Source organism: Oncorhynchus kisutch, linkage group LG15, assembly GCF_002021735.2.
Source record: "Oncorhynchus kisutch isolate 150728-3 linkage group LG15, Okis_V2, whole genome shotgun sequence".
NCBI lineage: Eukaryota > Metazoa > Chordata > Actinopteri > Salmoniformes > Salmonidae > Oncorhynchus > Oncorhynchus kisutch.
The window spans coordinates 6,287,607-6,313,972 of NC_034188.2; the positions used below are offsets into that span (position 1 = coordinate 6,287,607).

At 43.8% G+C, this 26,366-nt stretch overlaps 1 protein-coding gene across 2 annotated transcripts in view; it reads left to right on the top strand.

The window, feature by feature from the left end:
- LOC109877766 (kelch-like protein 4) overlaps positions 1-26,366 on the top strand; it is a 72,327-nt gene that overhangs the window by 28,604 nt on the left and 17,357 nt on the right. For both annotated transcript variants that reach the window (XM_031789529.1, XM_031789528.1), the window contains 3 exons: positions 14,461-14,604; positions 22,158-22,294; positions 23,431-23,627. In XM_031789529.1, coding sequence (XP_031645389.1) covers positions 14,461-14,604; positions 22,158-22,294; positions 23,431-23,627 — 478 coding nt within the window. The remainder of the gene's footprint in view (positions 1-14,460; positions 14,605-22,157; positions 22,295-23,430; positions 23,628-26,366) is intronic.

The window sequence follows — 26,366 nt, forward strand, 5'->3', positions numbered from 1 at the left end:
AATCACTAACCTAGCTCCTCCTCCCCTCACACAGCACATAGACAGATGTTAAATCACTAACCTAGCTCCTCCTCCCCTCACACAGCACATAGACAGATGTTAAATCACTAACCTAGCTCCTCCTCCCCTCACACAGCACATAGACAGATGTTAAATCACTAACCTAGCTCCTCCTCCCCTCACACAGCACATAGACAGATGTTAAATCACTAACCTAGCTCCTCCTCCCCTCACACAGCACATAGACAGATGTTAAATCACTAACCTAGCTCCTCCTCCCCTCACACAGCACATAGACAGATGTTAAATCACTAACCTAGCTCCTCCTCTCCTCACACAGCACATAGACAGATGTTAAATCACTAACCTAGCTCCTCCTCTCCTCACACAGCACATAGACAGATGTTAAATCACTAACCTAGCTCCTCCTCCCCTCACACAGCACATAGACAGATGTTAAATCACTAACCTAGCTCCTCCTCCCCTCACACAGCACATAGACAGATGTTAAATCACTAACCTAGCTCCTCCTCCCCTCACACAGCACATAGACAGATGTTAAATCACTAACCTAGCTCCTCCTCCCCTCACACAGCACATAGACAGATGTTAAATCACTAACCTAGCTCCTCCTCCCCTCACACAGCACATAGACAGATGTTAAATAACTAACCTAGCTCCTCCTCTCCTCACACAGCACATAGACAGATGTTAAATCACTAACCTAGCTCCTCCTCTCCTCACACAGCACATAGACAGATGCTAAATCACTAACCTAGCTCCTCCTCTCCTCACACAGCACATAGACAGATGTTAAATCACTAACCTAGCTCCTCCTCTCCTCACACTGCACATAGACAGATGTTAAATCACTAACCTAGCTCCTCCTCCCCTCACACAGCACATAGACAGATGTTAAATCACTAACCTAGCTCCTCCTCCCCTCACACAGCACATAGAAAGATGTTAAATCACTAACCTAGCTCCTCCTCTCCTCACACAGCACATAGACAGATGTTAAATCACTAACCTAGCTCCTCCTCTCCTCACACTGCACATAGACAGATGTTAAATCACTAACCTAGCTCCTCCTCCCCTCACACAGCACATAGACAGATGTTAAATCACTAACCTAGCTCCTCCTCCCCTCACACAGCACATAGACAGATGTTAAATCACTAACCTAGCTCCTCCTCCCCTCACACAGCACATAGACAGATGTTAAATCACTAACCTAGCTCCTCCTCCCCTCACACAGCACATAGACAGATGTTAAATCACTAACCTAGCTCCTCCTCCCCTCACACAGCACATAGACAGATGTTAAATCACTAACCTAGCTCCTCCTCTCCTCACACAGCACATAGACAGATGTTAAATCACTAACCTAGCTCCTCCTCTCCTCACACAGCACATAGACAGATGTTAAATCACTAACCTAGCTCCTCCTCCCCTCACACAGCACATAGACAGATGTTAAATCACTAACCTAGCTCCTCCTCTCCTCACACAGCACATAGACAGATGTTAAATCACTAACCTAGCTCCTCCTCCCCTCACACAGCACATAGACAGATGTTAAATCACTAACTTAGCTCCTCCTCTCCTCACACAGCACATAGACAGATGTTAAATCACTAACCTAGCTCCTCCTCCCCTCACACAGCACATAGACAGATGTTAAATCACTAACCTAGCTCCTCCTCTCCTCACACAGCACATAGACAGATGTTAAATCACTAACCTAGCTCCTCCTCTCCTCACACAGCACATAGACAGATGTTAAATCACTAACCTAGCTCCTCCTCCCCTCACACAGCACATAGACAGATGTTAAATCACTAACCGAGCTCCTCCTCCCCTCACACAGCACATAGACAGATGTTAAATCACTAACCTAGCTCCTCCTCCCCTCACACAGCACATAGACAGATGTTAAATCACTAACCTAGCTCCGCCTCCCCTCACACAGCACATAGACAGATGTTAAATCACTAACTTAGCTCCTCCTGTCCTCACACTGCACATAGACAGATGTTAAATCACTAACCTAGCTCCTCCTCTCCTCACACAGCACATAGACAGATGTTAAATCACTAACCTAGCTCCTCCTCTCCTCACACAGCACATAGACAGATGTTAAATCACTAACCTAGCTCCTCCTCTCCTCACACAGCACATAGACAGATGTTAAATCACTAACCTAGCTCCTCCTCTCCTCACACAGCACATAGACAGATGTTAAATCACTAACCTAGCTCCTCCTCTCCTCACACAGCACATAGACAGATGTTAAATCACTAACCTAGCTCCTCCTCTCCTCACACAGCACATATACAGATGTTAAATCACTAACCTAGCTCCTCCTCCCCTCACACAGCACATAGACAGATGTTAAATCACGAACCTAGCTCCTCCTCCCCTCACACAGCACATAGACAGATGTTAAATCACTAACCTAGCTCCTCCTCTCCACACACAGCACATAGACAGATGTTAAATCACTAACCTAGCTCCTCCTCTCCTCACACAGCACATAGACAGATGTTAAATCACGAACCTAGCTCCTCCTCCCCTCACACAGCACATAGACAGATGTTAAATCACTAACCTAGCTCCTCCTCCCCTCACACAGCACATAGACAGATGTTAAATCACTAACCTAGCTCCTCCTCTCCTCCCACAGCACATAGACAGATGTTAAATCACTAACCAAGCTCCTCCTCCCCTCACACAGCACATAGACAGATGTTAAATCACTAACCTAGCTCCTCCTCTCCTCACACAGCACATAGACAGATGTTAAATCACTAACCTAGCTCCTCCTCCCCTCACACAGCACATAGACAGATGTTAAATCGATAACCCAGCTCCTCCTCTCCTCGCACAGCACATAGACAGATGTTAAATCACTAACCTAGCTCCTCCTCCCCTCACACAGCACATAGACAGATGTTAAATCACTAACCTAGCTCCTCCTCCCCTCACACAGCACATAGACAGATGTTAAATCACTAACCTAGCTCCTCCTCTCCTCACACAGCACATAGACAGATGTTAAATCACTAACCTAGCTCCTCCTCTCCTCACACAGCACATAGACAGATGTTAAATCACTAACTTAGCTCCTCCTGTCCTCACACAGCACATAGACAGATGTTAAATCACTAACCTAGCTCCTCCTCCCCTCACACAGCACATAGACAGATGTTAAATCACTAACCTAGCTCCTCCTCTCCTCACACAGCACATAGACAGATGTTAAATCACTAACCTAGCTCCTCCTTCCCTCACACAGCACATAGACAGATGTTAAATCACTAACCTAGCTCCTCCTCCCCTCACACAGCACATAGACAGATGTTAAATCACTAACCTAGCTCCTCCTCCCCTCACACAGCACATAGACAGATGTTAAATCACTAACCTAGCTCCTCCTCCCCTCACACAGCACATAGACAGATGTTAAATCACTAACCTAGCTCCTCCTCTCCTCACACAGCACATAGACAGATGTTAAATCACTAACCTAGCTCCTCCTCCCCTCACACAGCACATAGACAGATGTTAAATCACTAACCTAGCTCCTCCTCCCCTCACACAGCACATAGACAGATGTTAAATCACTAACCTAGCTCCTCCTCTCCTCACACAGCACATAGATAGATGTTAAATCACTAACCTAGCTCCTCCTCCCCTCACACAGCACATAGACAGATGTTAAATCACTAACCTAGCTCCTCCTCTCCTCACACAGCACATAGACAGATGTTAAATCACTAACCTAGCTCCTCCTCTCCTCACACAGCACATAGACAGATGTTAAATCACTAACCTAGCTCCTCCTCCCCTCACACAGCACATAGACAGATGTTAAATCACTAACCTAGCTCCTCCTCTACTCCCATGAATATGTATTGATTACTCTGTATCTGTTTTCAATTATTATTTTTTATTATTCATCTGTACAGCACTTATTCGATCAGTGAAACATTGTAGGATGAGTTGTATTGGAATTAAACATACATATAACATTACATGTAGTGTAAATGTAAATATAAACATTTTATATTTTTATATGAAACATCATCAGCAAGCACATATTTAAAAGCAAGTTTTCTCTCAGGCTGCATGCTGTTTAATGTAGTGAACTACAGTGTCTTCGGAAATTATCCAAATCCCTTGATATTTCCCCCCCCCCACATTTTTGTTAAGTTACAGCCTTTTTCTAAAATGAATTAAATAGTTTTTTCCCCTCATCAATCTACAAACAACAACAATACCCTATAATGCTAAAGCAAAAACGTCTTTATAAAAATGTTTGCTAATGAAATATCCCATTTAAATAAGTATTCAGACCCTTTACTCAGTACTTTGTTGAACAACCTTTGGCAGCGATTACAGCCTCGAGTCTTCCTGGGTATGACGCTACAAGCTTGGCATCATAATCTCTCTGGCTGAGTGCTTGGCCATGTGTTAACAGCCTGGCCGCACCTCACTGTTTACCTGTCTGACCATCTCACACAAAACCATGCCAATCCTCCTGACTTACAGTGCATTTGGAAAGTATTCAGACCCCTTGACTTTTTCCACATTTTGTTACTTTACAGCCTTATTCTAAAATTGATTACATTGTTGTTTTTTTTTACTCATCAATCTACACGCAATACACCATAATGACAAAGCAAAACTGTTTTTGGGACATTTTTGCAAATTCGTTAACAAAAAATAAAAAAATGAAATATCACATTTACATAAGTATTCAGACCCTTTACTCAGTACTTTGTTGAACAACCTTTGGCAGCGATTACAGCCTCGAGTCTTCCTGGGTATGACGCTACAAGCTTGGCACACCTGTATTTGGAGAGTTTCTCCCATTCTTCTCTGTAGATCCTCTCAAACTCTGTCAGGTTGGATGGGGAGCATTGCTGCACAGCTACTATTTTCAGATCTCTCTAGAGATGTTCGATGGGGTTCAAGTCCGGGCTCTGGCTGGGCCACTCAAGGACATTCGGAGACTTGTCCCCGAAGCCACTCCTGCGTTTTCTTGGCTGTGTGCTTAGGGTCATTGTCCTGTTGGAAGGTGAACTTTCATAAGGGTATGAGGTCCTGAGTGCTCTGGGGCAGGTTTTCATCAAGGATCTCTCTCTACTTTGCCTCGATCCTGACTAGTCTCAGTCCCTGATGCTGAAAACATTCCCACAGCATGATGCTGCTACCTTCATGCTTCACTGTAGGGATGGTGCCAGGGTTTCCTCCAGACGTGACACTTGGCATTCAGACCAAAGAGTACAATCAGACCAAAGAGTACAATCAGATCAGAGAATCTTGTTTCTCATGGTCTGAGATTCTTTAGGTCCCTTTTGGCAAACTCCAAGTGGGCTGTCATTTGCCTTTTACTGAGGAGTGGCTTTCGTCTGGCCACTCTAACATAAAGGTGTGATTGGTAGAGTGCTGTGGAGATGGTTGTCCTTCTGGAAGGTTCTTCCATCTCCACAGAGGAACTCCAGAGCTCTGTTAGAGTGACCAAGGCCCTTCTTCGCCGACTGCTCAGTTTGGTCGGGCGGCCAGCTCTAGGAAGAGTCTTGGTGGTTCCAAACTTCTTCCATTTAAGAATGATGGAGGCCACTGTGTTCTTGGGGATCTTCAATGCTGCAGAAATTTGTTGGTACCCTTCCCCAGATCTGTTCCTCAACACAATGACTGTTTCGAAGCTCTACAGACAATTCCTTCGACCTCATGGCTTGGTTTTTGCTCTGACATGCACTAATAACTGTTGGACCTTAAAGAGACAGGGTTGTGCCTTTCTAAATCATGTCCAATCAATTGAATTTACCACAGGTGGACTCCAATGAAGTTGAAAACACATCTCAAGGATGATCAATGGAAACAGGATGCACCTGAGCTCAGTTTCGACCCTCTGTCTTTATCATTATGGGGTATTTTGTGTAGATTCTTCACGATTTGTATTTATTTAATCCATTTTAGAATAAGGCTGTAACCTAATAAAATGTGGAAAAAGTCAAGGGGTCTGAATAACTTTCTGAAGGCAATTTATATCTAATATGGTAAAGTCTTTGTTGTGAAGATGGTGGGCAGGCAGTGCTCTAAGTGAACTATATCTAGTATGGTAACGTCTTTGGGTAGGCAATGCTGTAGAACACTTGAACTGCTCGTTCAATGAACTGGTTATTATGTTAATTATCTGGACTCAAACAGAATGGGTCAATCAGGATCAAAAACACAGCTGATTCATTTTTCTCTCGCTGCTTTATGGTATTCTTCCAAGATGAACAAATGGTCCTTTGTGGCTCAGTTCATTGAGACTGGCGCTTGAATCACCAGGGTTGTGGGATTGATTCCCGAGTGGAACCAGTATGGAAAAAGTTACAAAAAAATGTATCCACTCATTACTGTAAATTGCTTTGATGAGAGTGTCTGCTAAATTATGTAAATCCCCTGTTACTCTGTGTTATTCTACCATGAGGATCGAATTCCCTGTTACTCTGTGCTATTCTACCATGAGGATCGAATCCCCTGTTACTCTGTGTTATTCTACCATGAGGATCGAATCCCCTGTTACTCTGTGCTATTCTACCATGAGGATCGAATCCCCTGTTACTCTGTGCTATTCTACCATGAGGATCGAATCCCCTGTTACTCTGTGTTATTCTACCATGAGGATCGAATCCCCTGTTACTCTGTGCTATTCTACCATGAGGATCGAATCCCCTGTTACTCTGTGTTATTCTACCATGAGAATCAAATCCCCTGTTACTCTGTGTTATTCTACCATGAGAATCAAATCCCCTGTTACTCTGTGCTATTCTACCATGAGGATCGAATCCCCTGTTACTTTGTGTTATTCTACCATGAGGATCGAATCCCCTGTTACTCTGTGCTATTCTACCATGAGGATCGAATCCCCTGTTACTCTGTGTTATTCTACCATGAGAATCAAATCCCCTGTTACTCTGTGTTATTCTACCATGAGGATCGAATCCCCTGTTACTCTGTGTTATTCTACCATGAGGATCGAATCCCCTGTTACTCTGTGCTATTCTACCATGAGGATCGAATCCCCTGTTACTCTGTGCTATTCTACCATGAGGATCGAATCCCCTGTTACTCTGTGTTATTCTACCATGAGAATCAAATCCCCTGTTACTCTGTGTTATTCTACCATGAGGATCGAATCCCCTGTTACTCTGTGTTATTCTACCATGAGAATCGAATCCCCTGTTACTCTGTGTTATTCTACCATGAGAATCAAATCCCCTGTTACTCTGTGTTATTCTCAATCATCTCTAATGAAATTCCATGAGCTCCCTCAGTGGCCCATGATAAGGGGCCGTTTTAGTGAACTCCTCAAAAATGTAATGACCTTCCAAGTTGACAGTACAGTGCAGATCAGATAACATAGATATGATGTATTTAAAATATATATATCTTGTAATATCAAGTCAATAATATCTATCCCAGGATGGAGAGATAAACAGTTGATTGGAGATGTATTTTAATGCATGGTGGAATTTGTCTATTATATATCATTTATTTAACTAGGCAAGTAAGTTAAGAACAAATTCTTATTTTCAATGATGGCATAGGAACAGTGGGTTAACTGCCTTGTTCAGGGGCAGAACGACAGATTTTTACCTTGTCAGCTCTGGGATTTGATCTAGCAACTTTCCAAGTTACTAGTCTAACGCTCTAACCGCTAGGCTACGTGACTCTAACCGCTAGGCTACCTGCCTCTAACCACTAGGCTACCTGCCTCTAAACGCTAGGCTACCTGCCTCTAAATGCTAGGCTACCTGCCTCTAACCGCTAGGCTTTGTGACTCTAACCGCTAGGCTATGTGACTCTAACCGCTAGGCTACGTGACTCTAACCGCTAGGCTACCTGCCTCTAAACGCTAGGCTACCTGCCTCTAAACGCTAGGCTACGTGACTCTAACCGCTAGGCTACCTGCCTCAAACCGCTAGGCTACGTGACTCTAACCGCTAGGCTACCTGCCTCTAACCGCTAAGCTACCTGCCACTCGATCATTGGTTTCACACGCATCAAAAGCTAAGCGAATACATGTAGTATTTAATAAAGATATTCACATTAATTCCCTCTACCATCTGGGTGATGATCCAATTACTTTTCACATCATCAATTGGTTGACGTGTAATTTCGGACAATCACATAAATCTACCAAATGAATAATCTGGATGTCAAAAAACATGAATTCCAGTCTCTTGCCACCTGCACATTCAAGTCATAGTCATTAGTCTTAGTTCCTCTCAATAAACCCACCACAAACCAATACATCACAGTGTACCATTGGATTTCTCCTTGGACCACTTGGATTTCTCCACATCACTGACATCCAAACGACCTCTCATTGCTGCCAAACAAAAACAACTTCTCATCAACCTGCTTTCTCTGAAAATATACGACACAACCCAAAAGAAATCGAAAACCCTGACCCCTTTCCTTATAACATTCTAACAAGAGGTTTGAGTCAGCAGCTGTTACCATGAATGATATCTCAATTCCACCCTCAATCGCCTTGGAAGAGAAATACCACCACCATCTCCCTGTCAATGGCAGTAACTCAGTTGTTTTTCACGATGGCTTATAGGCTCTCAGTTGGTGGTTGACACCCAGTCTGACGTTAAGATCAATATAAAACATGGAGAATAAGCGAGCAGTAGGAGGATGTATTACCTAGTAAAGAAAGGGAATTGTTAATTTGCAAGTTACGAAAAAATCTAACAATCCCTTTTCCAATTAAAATGTTATGTTTGTATCCTTTAAATGTGTTGCTAGGGACCTTTCCAAACAGGTATATGTAGGAGCTGTTTTATTGTGAGTCTAATACGTTAAATGTGTTGCTAGGGACCTATCCCAACAGGTATCCCCGTGGGAACAGTCTTATTGTGCATATTTTGCCAACTAGGTAAAACGGTGTGCTAACACCTGCTAATTTTCCACTTAAATATGCATTTCCCCTTTCCTGAAGTCACACAGGCCTCAGCAGAGTAACCATATAGGTGATCTATGAATGTGGAATGCAAACCTCACTAAGGAATTGAATGTAGTTTTCACTACCAAGGTAAAACCTATATTTCTACATGCGATACATTTTCAGCATATTTTATACACACACACACATATGACATATCAGCAAGCACTATGAACACTCACTCTCCTGTAAATATGAACGGTTGAAACCACTAAAGGGTCGCAGATGGCCTAGAAGTTTAGAGAGTTGGGCCCGTAATCGGAAGTTCGCTGGTTTGAGTCCCCGAGTCGACTAGATTCTATTTTTTTTTTTACTGCCGATGTGCCCTTGAGCAAGGCTCTTAAACCCCTAGTTGCTCTGGATAAGAGTGTCTACTAAATGAGTCAAATGTAAATACATGTCTGATTCTATGCCTCTTCATTTAAACCAAACTGACATACTATGAATCAATATCTTACCAGCTGTGTCCTACATTTTCTATCAAGGCTGTGGAGACGTTACGCTGACAAGACGACTTTACTGACACGCTTTGCAACACGCAGCGTTGTCTCAAATAGCACCCTATTCCATATACAGGGCACTTCCATTGACCAGAGAATAGGGTGCCATTTGGGACGCTATGGTCCCTGGTCAAAGGAAGTGTATTATAGGAAACAGGGTGCAACAAGCGGTGTTCATAATAGCAGGGAGGGAGAGATACAGTATATTGATACAGTATATTGATACAGTATATTATTATACTATATTGATACAGTATATTAATACAGTATACTGATGCAGTATACTGATATAGTATATTGGTACAGTATATTGATACACTATATTGATACAGTATATGGGTACAGTATATTGGTACAGTATATTGATACAGTATATTGATACAGTATACTGATACAGTATATTGGTACAGTATATTGATACAGTATATTGATACAGTATATTGGTACAGTACATTGGTACAGTATATTGGGGCAATAACCCTTCTCCAATGGGCCAGCCAATGCCCCTGGTAGATACAGACACAAAGAGACCTGATACCTCTGGTAGATACAGACACAACGAGACCTGATACCTCTGGTAGATACAGACACAACGAGACCTGATACCTCTGGTAGATACAGACACAAAGAGACCTGCACCTCTGGTAGATACAGACACAAAGAGACCTGATACCTCTGGTAGATACAGACACAAAGAGACCTGATACCTCTGGTGATACAGACACAAAGAGACCTGATACCTCTGGTAGATACAGACACAAAGAGACCTGATACCTCTGGTAGATACAGACACAAAGAGACCTGATACCTCTGGTAGATACAGACACAAAGAGACCTGATACCTCTGGTGATACAGACACAAAGAGACCTGATACCTCTGGTAGATACAGACACAACGAGACCTGATACCTCTGGTAGATACAGACACAACGAGACCTGATACCTCTGGTAGATACAGACACAACGAGACCTGATACCTCTGGTAGATACAGACACAAAGAGACCTGATACCTCTGGTAGATACAGACACAAAGAGACCTGATACCTCTGGTGATACAGACACAAAGAGACCTGATACCTCTGGTAGATACAGACACAACGAGACCTGATACCTCTGGTAGATACAGACACAAAGAGACCTGATACCTCTGGTAGATACAGACACAAAGAGACCTGATACCTCTGGTGATACAGACACAAAGAGACCTGATACCTCTGGTAGATACAGACACAACGAGACCTGATACCTCTGGTAGATACAGACACAAAGAGACCTGATACCTCTGGTAGATACAGACACAAAGAGACCTGATACCCGACAAAAAAAGATCTGTGGTTGTGCTCTAAACCAGATACTCCTGGTAGATACAAACACAAAGAGACCTATTGCAAAGGTACTTACTGTCCCTCTTCAATAGGAACTTACTGTACCTCTTCAATAGTAACTTACTGTACCTCTTCAATAGTAACTTACTGTATCCTGAAACAATGCCTAGGTATTGTGGCATTAAGAATTCTTGATGGAGTTTTCAAAAGATGCTCCTAGTTTAGAGGCTAATTTAATGGCTGATGAACAACACCATTCTGAAAAGAAAATAAACGCCTCATGGAAATGTACAGCTCCCTAGAGCGCTGTTCCAAAGCAATTAGTGTCCTGGAGATTGGTAGGCATGAAAAATCCTTACAGCGTTCCTTTGAGCCTAAACAGGAGGTGATACATCTAGGTTTTACAGCCTCGGTCCCTTATTCAGTCTAGTTTAGTGTTGCCAACCAAGGTTGTGTCCCAAATGGCCCCCTATAGTCCCTGGTCAAAAGTAGTTCACTATATAGGGAATATGGTGCTATTTGGAATGAGCTCAAGACTCTCTGAGTCACACAGGGATAAATGTGACAGGGCAATAAATTACAGCAGTATTACCCATAAAGCATCCCAATAAATGTTTATACTATAGGCTGTGGACCCGGCTTCCTATGTACAGTTGACGACAGAAGTTTACATACACTTAGGTTAGAGTCATTAAAAGTAGTTTTTCAACCACTCTACACATTTCTTGTTAACAAACTATAGTTTTGGCAAGTCGGTTAGGATATCTACTTTGTGCATTGACACAATACATTTTTCCAACAATTGTTTACAGACAGATTATTTAACTTATAATTCACAGGATCACAATTCCAGTGGGTCAGAAGTTTACATACACTAAGTTGACTGTGCACTTCAACAGCTTGGAAAATTCCAGAAAATGGTGTAATGGCTATAGAAGCTTCTGATAGGCAAATTGACATCATTTAAGTCTATTGGAGGTGTACCTGTGGATGTATTTCAAGGCCTACCTTCAAACTCAGTGACTTTTTGCTTGACATCATGGGAAAATCAAAAGAAATCAGCCAAGACCTCAGAAAAAAATTATAGACCTCCATCCTTGGGAGCAATTTCCAAACGCCTGAAGGTACCACGTTCATCTGTACAAACAATAATTTGCAAGTATAAACACCATGGGACCATGCAGCCATCATACTGCTCAGGAAGGAGACACGTTCTGTCTCCCAGAGATGAACGTACCTTGGTGCGAAATGTAAATCAATCCCCGAACAACAGCAAAGGATCCTGTGAAGATGCTGGAGGAAACAGGTACAAAAGTATCTATATCCACAGTAAAATGAGTCCTATATCGACATAACCTGAAAGGCCGCTCAGCAAGGAAGAAGCCACTGCTCCAAAACCACCATAAAAAAAAGCCAGACTACGTTTTGCAACTGCACATGGGGACAAAGACATAATTTTTGGAGAAATATCTTTTGGTTTGATTAAACAAAAATAGAACTGTTTGGACATAATGACCATCGTTATGTTTGGAGGAAAAAGGGGGAGGCTTGCAAGCTGAAGAACACCATCCCAACCGTGAAGCATGGGGGTGGCAGCATCATGCTGTGTGGGTGCTTTGCTGAAGGAGGGATTGGTGCACTTCACAAAATAGATGGCATCATGAGGTAGGAAAATTATGTGGATATATTGAAGCAACAAAGTCAAGGTATTAGAGTGGCCATCACAAAGCCCTGACCTCAATCCCATAGAAAATATGTGGGCAGAACTGAACAAGTGTGTGAGAGCAAGGAGGCCTACAAACCTGACTCAGTTACACCAGCTCTGTCAGGAGGAATGGGACAACATTCACCCAACTTATTGTGGGAAGCTTGTGGAAGGCCACCAGAAATGTTTGACCCAAGTTAAACAATTTAACGGCAATGCTAACAAATACTAATTGAGTGTATGTAAACTTCTGACCCACTGGGAATGTGAAGGAAGAAATAAAAACTGAAATAAATCATTCACATTTTTAAAATAAAGTGGTGATCCTAACTGACCTAAATTAGGGAATGTTTACTTGGATTAAATGTCAGGAATTGTGAAAAACTGAGTTAAGATGTATTTGGCTAAGGTGGTACGTAAACTTCCGATTTCAACTATATAAAAAGAAATGCATTCAGCAAAGTTAGTTTGACAGAATTTTGTTCCTGAAAAGAGGAAAGCGACCGTTGTCCAGTGTGTGTGAATTCTGTTCCTGAAAAGAGGAAAGCGACCGTTGTCCAGTGTGTGTGAATTCTGTTCCTGAAAAGAGGAAAGCGACCGTTGTCCAGTGTGTGTGAATTCTGTTCCTGAAAAGAGGAAAGCGACCGTTGTCCAGTGTGTGTGAATTCTGTTCCTGAAAAGAGGAAAGCGACCGTTGTCCAGTGTGTGTCTGTTCCTGTTCTCTTTTCATATGGTGATGTGGACTGATATATAACGTCATAGATGTTGACATTTCTTACAGTCTCCATGTACAGTGTTGTTCTTTGAAAACTATGAATCTCCTCATAGATAAAAAGCTTTTAGGATCAGTTAATTCCCCCTGAGAGTTGAGATTGTTTACGCAGTGTAACAAACAACTTAAATGTCAGCAAGTGGATTTTATCCCTTGAAGGACACTAAAGTAACTGGTCTGAATTATTTGCCACAAATCTGAAGGATTATTTTGACTCTGTAAAACAGCATGTAATCTGCCGGTCTATGGGGAGCGGGGCTCAGAATACAGCATTAACACAATACTGTGAAGGGGAAGCCAGCTCAATTGCTTAGTCCATGTCTATTAAAAAAACACGTTTTGTTTTGGCAGGCGGGGCGGATTTGCTCAGATTGTCAACAGACTGTCCCACTGGAGTTTAGCGCTCAGTTTCTTTACCACTTAGGTACGCAGTTTAGTTGTTAGACTTTTAATCTGGCTCAGACTGGTGGGGAAAGAAGACGGTTTAGTCAATATAAATGATGTTTGACTGCCGCATAGCAAGTTGTGTTTCATCAAATCAATATAATTGTGTTACTTTGATTGTGATACAATATACCTTTTAGGTCTGCTAGGTTCACCCTTCGCTCCAAAAAGGTTATTTGTCTGTCCCCGTAAGAGAACCCATCTTGTTTCCAGGTACAACTCTTTTGGGTTCCAGGTAGAACCCTTTAGGGTTCCATGTAGAACCCTCGGTGTAAAGGGTACTACGTGGAACCCAAAAGGGTTCTACCCAGAACCAAAATGGTTCTACTCAAAGTGTTTTCTTTGGGACAATCGTAGAACCCTTTAAGATTCTAGATAGCACCTTTTTTCTAAGAGTGTATGCTGTATCCAACTTCTCATACTTGGTTAAACAAAACATTACAGTGATGCTGTAGGTCTCTCAGTTTTTGTTTATAGTGGGGGAGGGTTCTACCAAATGGGAATTGCGTTCCACTTATAAAATAATATGTTATTCACAGTTCATATGTGGTTCATAAAAATGCTGATATAAGTTGCATTATATGGTCATATAACTTCTTCCATGTAGGGCTATAACCATGATTACTTACACATATCCTTCTTCTTCTTCTGATTCTCACCCCCCCTCCTCCTCTTCCTCCTCTTCCTCCTCCTACTCCAGGATGTGCTCCAACGGCTCAGATGAGTTCTTCCAGGCTACAAACCACGCGGAACAGACCTTTCGCAAGATGGAGACTTATTTTCAGCACAAGCAGCTGTGTGATGTTGTCTTGATAGCAGGAGATCATAAGATCCCAGCTCACAGGCGAGTGCATGCTGCTCTTCTTAAATGTAATTACACCTGGTGAAATACTGGCTCTGCTATACTGGCTCTGTTCCAAGTGACACCCTTATTCCCTGTAAAGTGCACTACTTTTGACCACGGACCATAAGGCTCTGGTTAAAAGAAGGGCACTATATAGGGAATTTGGTGCCATTTGGGACATAGCCTATATGATTCATCTGGATCAATAATATTATGATAGCCACCTGTGGGAATCTTTTCACTGATTACCACCATAGATAACACAAGACTTAGATTATTAGTTCAATCAATTTTTACTATCTAATAAAACAAGGCTGCTCTTATTTCAGAAGGGCTTCAGATAGCAATTTGAGGGTCCAGAAAATCCAGAGGAATTTGTATTTATTTATTTAACCTTTATTTAACTAGGCAAGTCAGTTAAATAACAAATTATTATTTACAATGACGGCCTAGGAACAAGTGGGTTAACTGCCTTGTTCAGGGGCAGAACGACAGATTTTTACCTTGTCAGCTCAAGGATTCAATCTAGCAACCTTTCGGTTACTGGCCCAACGCTCTAACCGCTAGGCTACCTGCCGGACCTACACTCTAACCACTAGGCTACCTGTCTCCCCTACACTCTAACCACTAGGCTACCTGCCGCACCTACACTCTAACCACTAGGCTACCTGTCTCCCCTACACTCTAACCACTAGACTACCTGTCTCCCCTACACTCTAACCACTAGGCTACCTGCCGCCCCTACACTCTAACCACTAGGCTACCTGTCTCCCCTACACTCTAACCAATAGGCTACCTGCCGCCCCTACACTCTAACCACTAGGCTACCTGCCGCCCCTACACTCTAACCACTAGGCTACCTGCCGTCTCTACGCTCTAACCACTAGGCTACCTGTCGCCCCTACACTCTAACCACTAGGCTACCTGCCGCCCCTACACTCTAACCACTAGGCTACCTGCCGCCCTAACGCTCTAACCACTAGGCTACCTGCCACCCCCACGCTCTAACCACTAGGCTACCTGCCGTCTCTACGCTCTAACCACTAGGCTACCTGTCGCCCCTACACTCTAACCACTAGGCTACCTGCCGCCCCAACACTCTAACCACTAGGCTACCTGCCGCCCCTACACTCTAACCACTAGGCTACCTGCCGCCCCTACACTCTAACCACTAAGCTACCTGTCTCCCCTACACTCTAACCACTAGGCTACCTGCCGCCCATACACTCTAACCACTAGACTACCTGTCTCCCCTACACTCTAACCACTAGGCTACCTGCCGCCCCTACACTCTAACCACTAGGCTACCTGCCGCACCTACACTCTAACCACTAGGCTACCTGTCTCCCCTACACTCTAACCACTAGACTACCTGTCTCCCCTACACTCTAACCACTAGGCTACCTGCCGCCCCTACACTCTAACCACTAGACTACCTGTCTCCGCTACACTCTAACCACTAGACTACCTGCCGCCCCTACACTCTAACCACTAGGCTATCAGTTTCCCCCACACTCTAACCACTAGGCTACCTGTCTCCCCTACACTCTAACCAATAGGCTACCTGCCGCCCCTACACTCTAACCACTAGGCTATCAGTTTCCCCCACACTCTAACCACTAGGCTACCTGTCTCCCCTACACTCTAACCAATAGGCTACCTGCCGCCCCTACACTCTAACCACTAGGCTACCTGCCGCCCCTACACTCTAACCACTAGGCTACCTGCCGTCTCTACGCTCTAACCACTAGGCTACCTGTCGCCCCTACACTCTAACCACTAGGCTACCTGCCGCCCCTACACTCTAACCACTAGGCTACCTGTCGCCCCTACACTCTAACCACTAGGCTACCTGCCGTCTCTACGCTCTAACCACTAGGCTACCTGCCGCCCATACACTCTAACCACTAGACTACCTGTCTCCCCTACACTCTAACCACTAGGCTACCTGCCGCCCCCACACTCTAACCACTAGGCTACCTGCCACCTCTACACTCTAACCACTAGGCTACCTGTCTCCCCCACACTCTAACCACTAGGCTACCTGTCTCCCCCACAAACAGGAATGACTGTTAACTGAGTGGGTGAAGAAACAACAGAAAAACATGTTGCATGGCCTAAACAGTGCAATCAGTGAAAAAAACGAGTCATGACTCCTTGCCATAAGCATTCATAAAACACTTAGTACAAAGCGTAATACGACACGATCATTACACATGCATTTACAAAAGTTTTTATTATCTGCTCTGTAGAGGACAGACCATAATATCCTCTGTTTCATTTAATAACACATTTCAAAGAAAATTCATTTCCTTGTGCTAGCAGATTTTGATTACTCTCCACTTCAGTTCTTACATTAGCAGACTTGTGAAGCAAACCAGACGGAGACATTAACACGATTAGAGCTCCTGAGTCTTGTCTCTATTAGAAATCATTGTAAATGTTGTTTATGAGATACTTTCATTTGTAGTTTTTCACATGCTGCTTGAACAAAATAGGATGTAGTCAAGGGGAACACAAAGGGTTGTTAGGGGCGGTTAGAGAATCACTGAGCTGAACATCCACTGAAACACCCAGCCAGTCAGCCATTCTACCTGTAAATCACTGAGCTGTGTCCCAACATCATCTGAAACACCCAGCTAGCCAGTCAGCCATTCTACCTGTAAATCACTGAGCTGTGTCCCAACATCATCTGAAACGCCCAGCCAGCCAGACAGCCTACCTTTCTACCTGTAAATCACTGAGCTGTGTCCCAACATCCTCTGAAACACCCAGCCAGCCATTCTACCTGTAAATCACTGAGCTGTGTCCCAATATCAATACCCAGAAAGCCAACCAGTCAGCCAGCCATTCAACCTTTTAAAAAAATCTAATAAAATCCCAATGTTTTGGTCACATACACATATTTAGCAGATGTTATTGTGGGTGTAGCGAAATGCTTGTGTTCCGAGCTCCAACAGTACAGTAATATTTAACAATTCACAACAACACACGCAAATCTAAAAGTAAAAATATATAAATATTAGGATGGGGCGGTAGGGTAGCCTAGTGGTTAGAGTGTTGGACTAGTAACCGAAAGGTTGCAAGTTCGAATCCCCGAGCTGACAAGGTACAAATCTGTCGTTCTGCCCCTGAACAAGGCAGTTAACCCACTGTTCCTAGGCCGTCATTGAAAATAAGAATTTGTTCTTAACTGACTTGCCTAGTTAAATAGAGGTAAAATAAATAAAAAAGGACAAGTAATGTCTGAGTGGCATTGACTAAAATACAGTAGAAAGTAGTATATACATATGAAATTAGTAAAACAGTATGTAAACATTAAAGTGACCAGTGATTCCATGTTTATTATGTACATAAGGCAGTGGTAGCCAGTAAAATAATGGAATTAAGAAATATATAAATATTAGTAATAATAATATCTATATAATATACACATAAAGATCTAATTGCCATTTCAGCCGGCTAGAAATGGATATTTAACAGTCTGATGGCCTTGAGATAGAACCTGTTTTTCAGTCTTTCGGTCTCTGCTTTGTTACACCTGTAATGACCTCGACTTCTAGAACAGGCCGTGACTCTGGTGGTTGATATCCTTGATGATCTTTTTGTCTTTCCTCTGACATTGGGTGCTGTAGATGTCCTGAAGGGCAGGCAGTGCGCCCACGGATATGTGTTGGGCAGACTGCACCACCTGCAACCACAGGGCTCTCCTGAGGGTGGTGCAGTCTGCCCAACACATCACCGTGGAGAGCTCTCTGGAGAGCAGGTGGTACAGTTGCCGTACCAGGCGGTGATACAGCCCGACAGGATGCTCTGTAAAAGTTTGTGAGGGTCTCAAGGGGCTCGAAAAAGTTTACGTGGAAAAGTTTGTGTGCGTGGACCATTTCAGATTGTCAGTGACGCCGAGGAAATTGAACCTTTTCACCTTCTCCACTGCGGCCCCGTCGATGTGGATAGGGGCGTGTTCTCTCTGTTGTCTCCTGAAGTCCACGATCAGCTGCTTCATTTTGTTGATGTTGAGGGAAGGGTATTTTCCAGAGCCCTCACCTCCTCCCTGTAGGCTGTCTCATCATTGTTGGTAATCAGGCCTACTACTGTTGTGTCATCTGCAAACTTGATGATTGAGTTGGAGGCGTGCGTGACCACGCAGTCACAGTCATTGTTGAACAGGGAGTACAGGAGGGGGCTGAGCACACACCTTTGTGGGGCCCCAGTGTTGAGGGTCAGTGTAGTGGAGATGTTGTTTCCTACATTCTCCACCTGGAGGAGGCCCGTCAGGTTTCCAGGATCTAGTTGAACAAGGTGGGGTTCAGACCCAGGGTCCCGAGCTTAATGATGAGCTTGGAGGGTACTATGGTGCTGAATGCTGAGCTGTAGTCAATTAACAGTATTCTTACATAGGTATTCCTCTTGTCCAGGTGGGATAGGGCAGTGTGCAGTGCGATATTGATTGCATCATCTGTGGATCTATTGGGGTGGTATGCAAATTGAAGTGAGTCTAGGGTGTCAGGTAAGGTGGAGGTGATATGATCCTTAACTAGCCTCTCAAAGCACTTCATGATGACAGAAGTGAGTGCTACGGGGCGGTAGTCATTTAGTTCAGTTACCTTTCCTTTCTTGGGTACAGGAATAGTGGTGGATATCTTGAAGCAAGTGGGGACAGCAGACTGGGATATGGAGAGATTGAATATGTCCGTAAACACGCCAGCCAGCTAGGGACACCGTCTGGGCCGGGAGCCAAGGGTTAACATGCTTAAATGTCTTACTCACGTCAGTCACGGAGAAAGAGAGCACAGAGTCCTTGGTAGTGGGGCCGCATCGGTGGCACTGTGTTATCCGTTATCCTCAAAGCGGGCGAAGAAGATGCTTAGTTTGTACGAGAGCGAGATGTCGGTGTCCGCGATGTGGCTGGTTTTCCGTTTGTAAACCGTGATTGTCTGTAGACCCTGCCACATACGTCTTGTGTCTGAGTCATTAAATTGCAACTCCACTTTGTCTGACGTTTTGCCTGTTTCATTGCCTTATGGAAGGAATAATAATAAGAAAATAAAATAAATAAAATAATAATTGCAGTGTTTGTATTCAACCATTTTCCCAGTCACCGTGCCATGGTTAAATGCGGTGGTTCACACTTTCAGTTTATCTGTTCACGGTTTTGGTTTGGGTAGGTTTTAATATTCACAGTGGGAACAACATCCCCTATACACTTCAGAACGGTAGATTTGTACCTTGTCAGCTTGGGGATTTGATCCAGCAACCTTTCGGTTATTGGCCCAACGCTCCAACCACCTGTCTACCTGCCGCCCCACTATACGTTATCACAATTACACCATGAGTAGTTAATCATGAAACATACACCACCGCCTGTCTTCGTCCCAGAGAGTTCTTTATTCCTGTCTGTGTGATGTACTGAGCCCAACTGGCTGTATGGAAGGGGACAGTATATCCAAAAAAAGATGTGATTCCTAGAAACAGCGTATGTTACATTCCCTGATGTCGCTCTGGAAGGAGATCCTCGCCCTGAGCTCGTTTACTTTATTGCCCAGGGATTGAATATTAGTGAGTAAAATATTGGATGGTGTGCAGCCTCTGGGATAAGTTCAATTGCCCTAGGGGTTACAAACAAACGATCCATTTCGGGAAAGTCGTGTTTCTAGTCGTAATGCTGGTGAGTTACCGCAGCTCTGCTATCCAAAAGTTATTTCCATCTGTATGTAATAATTACACACAAAATGTTCTGGGCTAATAATGTAAGAAATGGCAACAAAACAACCTAAGTTGCTTAGGAGCTAGGTGCAGAGCTGCCATGTCTGTCGGCACCATCTTCTTAAAAATCACTGAGCTGAGGTGGGCTATATTTGAAAACATGGCACCAAAACTGTTCAAACAGGTTGTGCTATTCGATGATATACCACCTGGTATACTGTCTGTCTGATATACCACCTGGTATACTGTCTGTCTGATTTACCACCTGGTATACTGTCTATCTGATATACCACCTGGTGTACTGTCTGTCTGACATATCCCCTGGTATACTGTCAGTCTGACATACCACCTGGTATACTGTCTGTCTGACATACCACCTGGTATTCTGTCTGTCTGATATACCACCTGGTATTCTGTCTGTCTGACATACCACCTGGTATTCTGTCTGTCTGATATACCACCTAGTATTCTGTCTGTCTGACATACCACCTAGTATTCTGTCTGTCTGACATACCACCTGGTATACTGTCTGTCTGATATACCACCTGGTATACTGCCTGTCTGACATACCACCTGGTATTCTGTCTGTCTGATATACCACCTGGTATTCTGTCTGTCTGATATACCACCTGGTATTCTGTCTGTCTGTCATGGAACAGCATTTGGATAGTAAATACAGGCCATAGTATAACAGTTAAACTTGCAACTCAAACTCAGAGCATTTGGTTACATTCCTGGTCGAATTAGCTTTTGTACACCAGGACAGCTTCTCAGCTCTGTCACATCTCCCTCTCAGCTCTCTCACAGCTCCCTCTCAGCTCCCTCACATCTCCCTCTCAGCTCCATCACAGATCCCTCTCAGCTCCCTCTCAGCTCCCTCACATCTTCCTCTCCGCTCCATCACAGTTCCCTCTCAGTTCCCTCACATTTCCCTCTCAGCTTCCTCTCAGCTCCCTCTCAGCTCCCTCACATCTCCTTCTCAGTTCCCTCTCAGCTCCCTCTCAGCTCCGCCACATCTCCCTCTCAGTTCCCTCTCAGTTCCCTCTCAGCTCCCTCACATCTCCCTCTCAGCTCCATCACAGTTCCCTCTCACCTCCCTCACATCTCCCTCACATTTCCCTCTCAGCTCCCTGTCAGCTCCATCACAGTTCCCTCTCAGCTCCCTCTCAGCTCCCTGTCAGCTCCCTCACAGTTCCCTCTCAGCTCCCTCTCAGCTTCCTCACAACTCCCTCAGCTCCCTGTCAGCTCCATCACAGTTCCCTGTCAGCTCCCTGTCAGCTCCATCACAGTTCCCTGTCAGCTCCCTCACAACTTCCTCTCAGCTCCCTGTCAGCTCCCTGTCAGCTCCATCACAGTTCCCTGTCAGCTCCCTCACAGTTCCCTCTCAGCTCCCTCTCAGCTCTATCAGCATGCCTTTATGTAACGGATAATCAATGCACATGAAGACGTCAATACAAGGCTGTTGGTTGTGTTGTGTGTGTAGACTGATCCTTAGTGCAGTGACTGTGTCCCCCAAATGGCACCCTATTCCCTCTACAGTTATATACTGTAATGCACTACTTTTGACCAGAGAGTAAACAGGGAATAGCGTACCATTTGTGACGGGCCCTCTGATTTATTTGCTGGTTGTTGCTGTGCAGACAAGTCCTTAGTGCAGTATCTGACCACTACTTGGTTGTTGCTGTGTGCAGACTGGTCCTTAGTGCGGTATCTGACCACTACTTGGTTGTTGCTGTGTGCAGACTGGTCCTTAGTGCAGTATCTGACCACTACTTGGTTGCTGCTGTGTGCAGACTGGTCCATAGTGCAGTCTCTGACCACTACTTGGTTGTTGTTGTCCTATACAGATTGGTCCTCAGTGCAGTATCTGACTACTTTGCTGCCATGTTCACCAGCGACGTGAGAGAGGCCAAACAGGAGGAGATCAAGATGGAGGGGGTGGATCCAGAAGCCTTGAGATCTCTGGTCCACTTTGCCTACACTGGTGAGTACTCCGCAACACTCATTTATGTATCTCAAATGGCACCCTATTTCCTATGTAGTGCACTACTTTTGACCAGGGACCGTATCCGGAATGGCACCCTATTTCCTATGTAGTGCACTACTTTGTTTTTAGTAAATGTATTCCCCTGTGCCCCAGGCCTGGTGATGTTTTTAGTAATTGTATCCCCTGTGCCCCAGGCCTGGTGATGTTTTTAGTAATTGTATCCCCTGTGCCCCAGGCCTGGTGATGTTTTTAGTAAATGTATCCCCTGTGCCCCAGGCCTGGTGATGTTTTTAGTAAATGTATCCCCTGTGCCCCAGGCCTGGTGATGTTTTTAGTAAATGTATCCCCTGTGCCCCAGGCCTGGTGATGTTTTTAGTAATTGTATCCCCTGTGCCCCAGGCCTGGTGATGTTTTTAGTAAATGTATCCCCTGTGCCCCAGGCCTGCTGATGTTTTTAGTAAAAGTATCCCCTGTGCCCCAGGCCTGGTGATGTTTTTAGTAATTGTATCCCCTGTGCCCCAGGCCTGGTGATGTTTTTAGTAATTGTATCCCCTGTGCCCCAGGCCTGCTGATGTTTTTAGTAAATGTATCCCCTGTGCCCCAGGCCTGGTGATGTTTTTAGTAATTGTATCCCCTGTGCCCCAGGCCTGCTGATGTTTTTAGTAAATGTATCCCCTGTGCCCCAGGCCTGGTGATGTTTTTAGTAATTGTATCCCCTGTGCCCCAGGCCTGCTGATGTTTTTAGTAAATGTATCCCCTGTGCCCCAGGCCTGCTGATGTTTTTAGTAAATGTATCCCCTGTGCCCCAGGCCTGGTGATGTTTTTAGTAATTGTATCCCCTGTGCCCCAGGCCTGCTGATGTTTTTAGTAAATGTATCCCCTGTGCCCCAGGCCTGCTGATGTTTTTAGTAATTGTATCCCCTGTGCCCCAGGCCTGCTGATGTTTTTAGTAAATGTATCCCCTGTGCCCCAGGCCTGGTGATGTTTTTAGTAAATGTATCCCCTGTGCCCCAGGCCTGCTGATGTTTTTAGTAAATGTATCCCCTGTGCCCCAGGCCTGGTGATGTTTTTGAGCTAATAATACACTCTACTTCCATTGTTCTCCGTGACAACATATCTTGTTAATGTTGCAGGTGTCCTTGAATTGAAGGAGGAGACCATAGAGAGTTTATTGTCTGCAGCCTGCCTTCTGCAGCTCTCACAAGTCATTGAGGTCTGCTGTAACTTCCTCATGAAACAACTCCATCCATCTAACTGCCTGGGGATACACTCCTTCGCTGATGCCCAGGGATGCATGGATTTGCTCAATGTGGCCCACAACTACACTATGGTAGGAATCTAACCAGGTTTACACAGCCTAAACAGTCTGTTGCTATTTACATATTTTAATATTTTCCTTTTGGAGGTTGCGTTAGTGTAAGGGTTTTCGTCTTCCTCTTCTGACGAAGAGGAGTAGTAGGAAGGATCGGAGGACCAATGCGCAGCGTGTTAGGTGTCCATATTGTATTTAATATGAACACTGAACACTTGAACAAAAACAATAAAACGACAAAACGAACAGTCCTGAACGGTGAAACAAAACACAGAACAGAAAATAATCACCCACAACTCAAAGGTGAAACCAGGCTACCTAAGTATGGTTCTCAATCAGGGACAACGTTTGACAGCTGCCTCTGATTGAGAACCATACCAGGCCAAACACAGAAATCCCAAATGATAGAAAAAGGAACATAGACTACCCACCCCAACTCACGCCCTGACCATACTAAAACAACGACATAACAAAAGAACTAAGGTCAGAACGTGACAGTTAGGTCTACATCACATTGTTAGGGTTGGATGACCATTGAATGCTTAGCTAAAATGCAAATATCCATTTAAACTTTAGGATTTTATTTAAAAACGTTTGGTCAAGGTTAGCTATTTTGAGACATATCATCTAACATTTTGAGAGGTAGTTATTTATTTCACACATTTTCTACGGGATCAAGAAGATGCCGTATTCGCTAGATAATGTCCCCGGCCGTCCCCGGCTGACGGAGTAAACAACTTATGGAGATAGCTGTTATCTCCGTTATCTCCTGAAAGACATCTGCTAGGCTCTGTTTAAATAGAGCTCTGTCCAGAACAGTGAGGTTCATCTAATCACAACACTAGCACGACCGCTTCCTGTTCAATCCCACCAATAAAGAACATGGAGGAAGCGTCCCAAATGGTACCTTATTTACTAGATAGTGCACTACCTTTGACCAGAGCCCATAGTGCACTACATAGGGAATAGGGCGTCATTTGGTACACAGACCACGAGTCACAGAGCTTCCTGTACCACTGTCCTCTGGGTTCTGAATCAACAGCTTGTTATTTTGATAAGGATATTTTTGTCGCTAGTTTACGCCGGACGGATGTTCTATGTTTTCTGACATTCTGTTCCTTTGTGAGGGAAGTGTCATTTTTTTCTCCTGTAAGTGTCCTAAACCTTGCCCTGCTATCTTTTCGCCCCGTTGTTAAAGTCCTCATGTTAGATTTCAGTAGGCTACTCCCAGAATTAGTCTACTTTTAAAAAAACGACCAGTTCAGACTAGTCCACTTTTATTCATGCTAGCATTTCTGTTTCAAACTTAACAAACTTAACCAAAGCAGCAGATTTTGAATTATGATGTGGGTTTTTTTCTCGCCACAAACCTCTTCATCTTCTCATCTTCATCTCTCCTTCTTCTAATTGTGTTTCTTCACACAACTTTTCTCCACTGCTCTTGTTTCTCAAACAGTTACTTACTGCAGGCTTGTCTTCTTGTATAATGAATGGGTGGGTATGAAATGGTCAAAAAGTGGTCAAAAAGTAGTGCACTATATAGGGAATTAGGGTGCCATTTCTGAGTCACGCTTTGTTTTTAAATGTCTGGGAATCGAAGAGTCTGCAGTGTAGCTAGCGTAATTCATGTGTTCAATTTGTTGTCAGCATTCTGGCTGATGGTAATTACAAATAATGAATCTATACCAATGTCAAACAACATCGGTATAGATGTTCCTACAGTGTGTAGGAAGTACGATCTCCTCCTTCTGAATTACCAGAACAGATCGATGAAGGAGACTCATTTCATTAGGCTTATCACTGCTAAGATCCTAAACCAAGACTCATGATAGATTCTGTGAGCCAACTATAATTTGAAACGGATTAATGATCAATAGCATGCTTGTTTTTTTTCAGAATTGTTAGGCACTTGCCCCAAAGCAAATGTTAAATGTGTCAAAATGTGTATTCTTGCTGGTGCAATAAATAGCAGCTCAGGGTTCCCTGTTATGTTGAACATTACAGAGCAGCATAAAGGGATTTAATATAGAATCATCTCTATAATGATATTATCCAGAGAGAGTCCTTGAAAAGGCTCGTAGAGGCAATCACACAAAGCCATACTGTATATATATATATATATATATATATATATATATACACATATTGCACGTGATGATGGCCAACGGAATGGAAGTTTAATCTATATAAATATGTATAGCGAGCTCCAGATTGAACATACTCTCTATTTTCTAAACTAGCCCCAATGTGACTGTTGCTGTGTATTTGACCTCATACGGACTAAGTTTAAGACCACAGTTAATCACTTGCTATGCAATGATTTTTATGAATTACATTTCTGGCAGTGTGTTGTCACTATGTTCTCGACTAGCATAGAGATCTGGCAACACGATTAATCTGTGGTAAATGCAGAAGACACATTTCAGTTGAATGCATTCAGGTGTACAACTGACCCAGTATCCCTCTTTCCCTTCCCTTCTGTGGCTTAGCTGTCATGTTGGCCCATGTTAGCGACATTGATGTTACAATGAGCTGTTCATTAGGTTTAAATAAGTTCACCGCCCGATTTATCCACCAATTCCTTCCTGTGTCAGTAAAATACGGAGAATCAATCAACCGAGAAACAAACGAGGCTCCGTATTGACTGTATATTTAGCTCCTGAGACAGACAGCTCAGGCCGTTTCTTAATACTGTTCTCCGTGAATGTAGAATTATACTCCCGATTTTCAATATATAGAAAATGTTGTTGTTGTTGT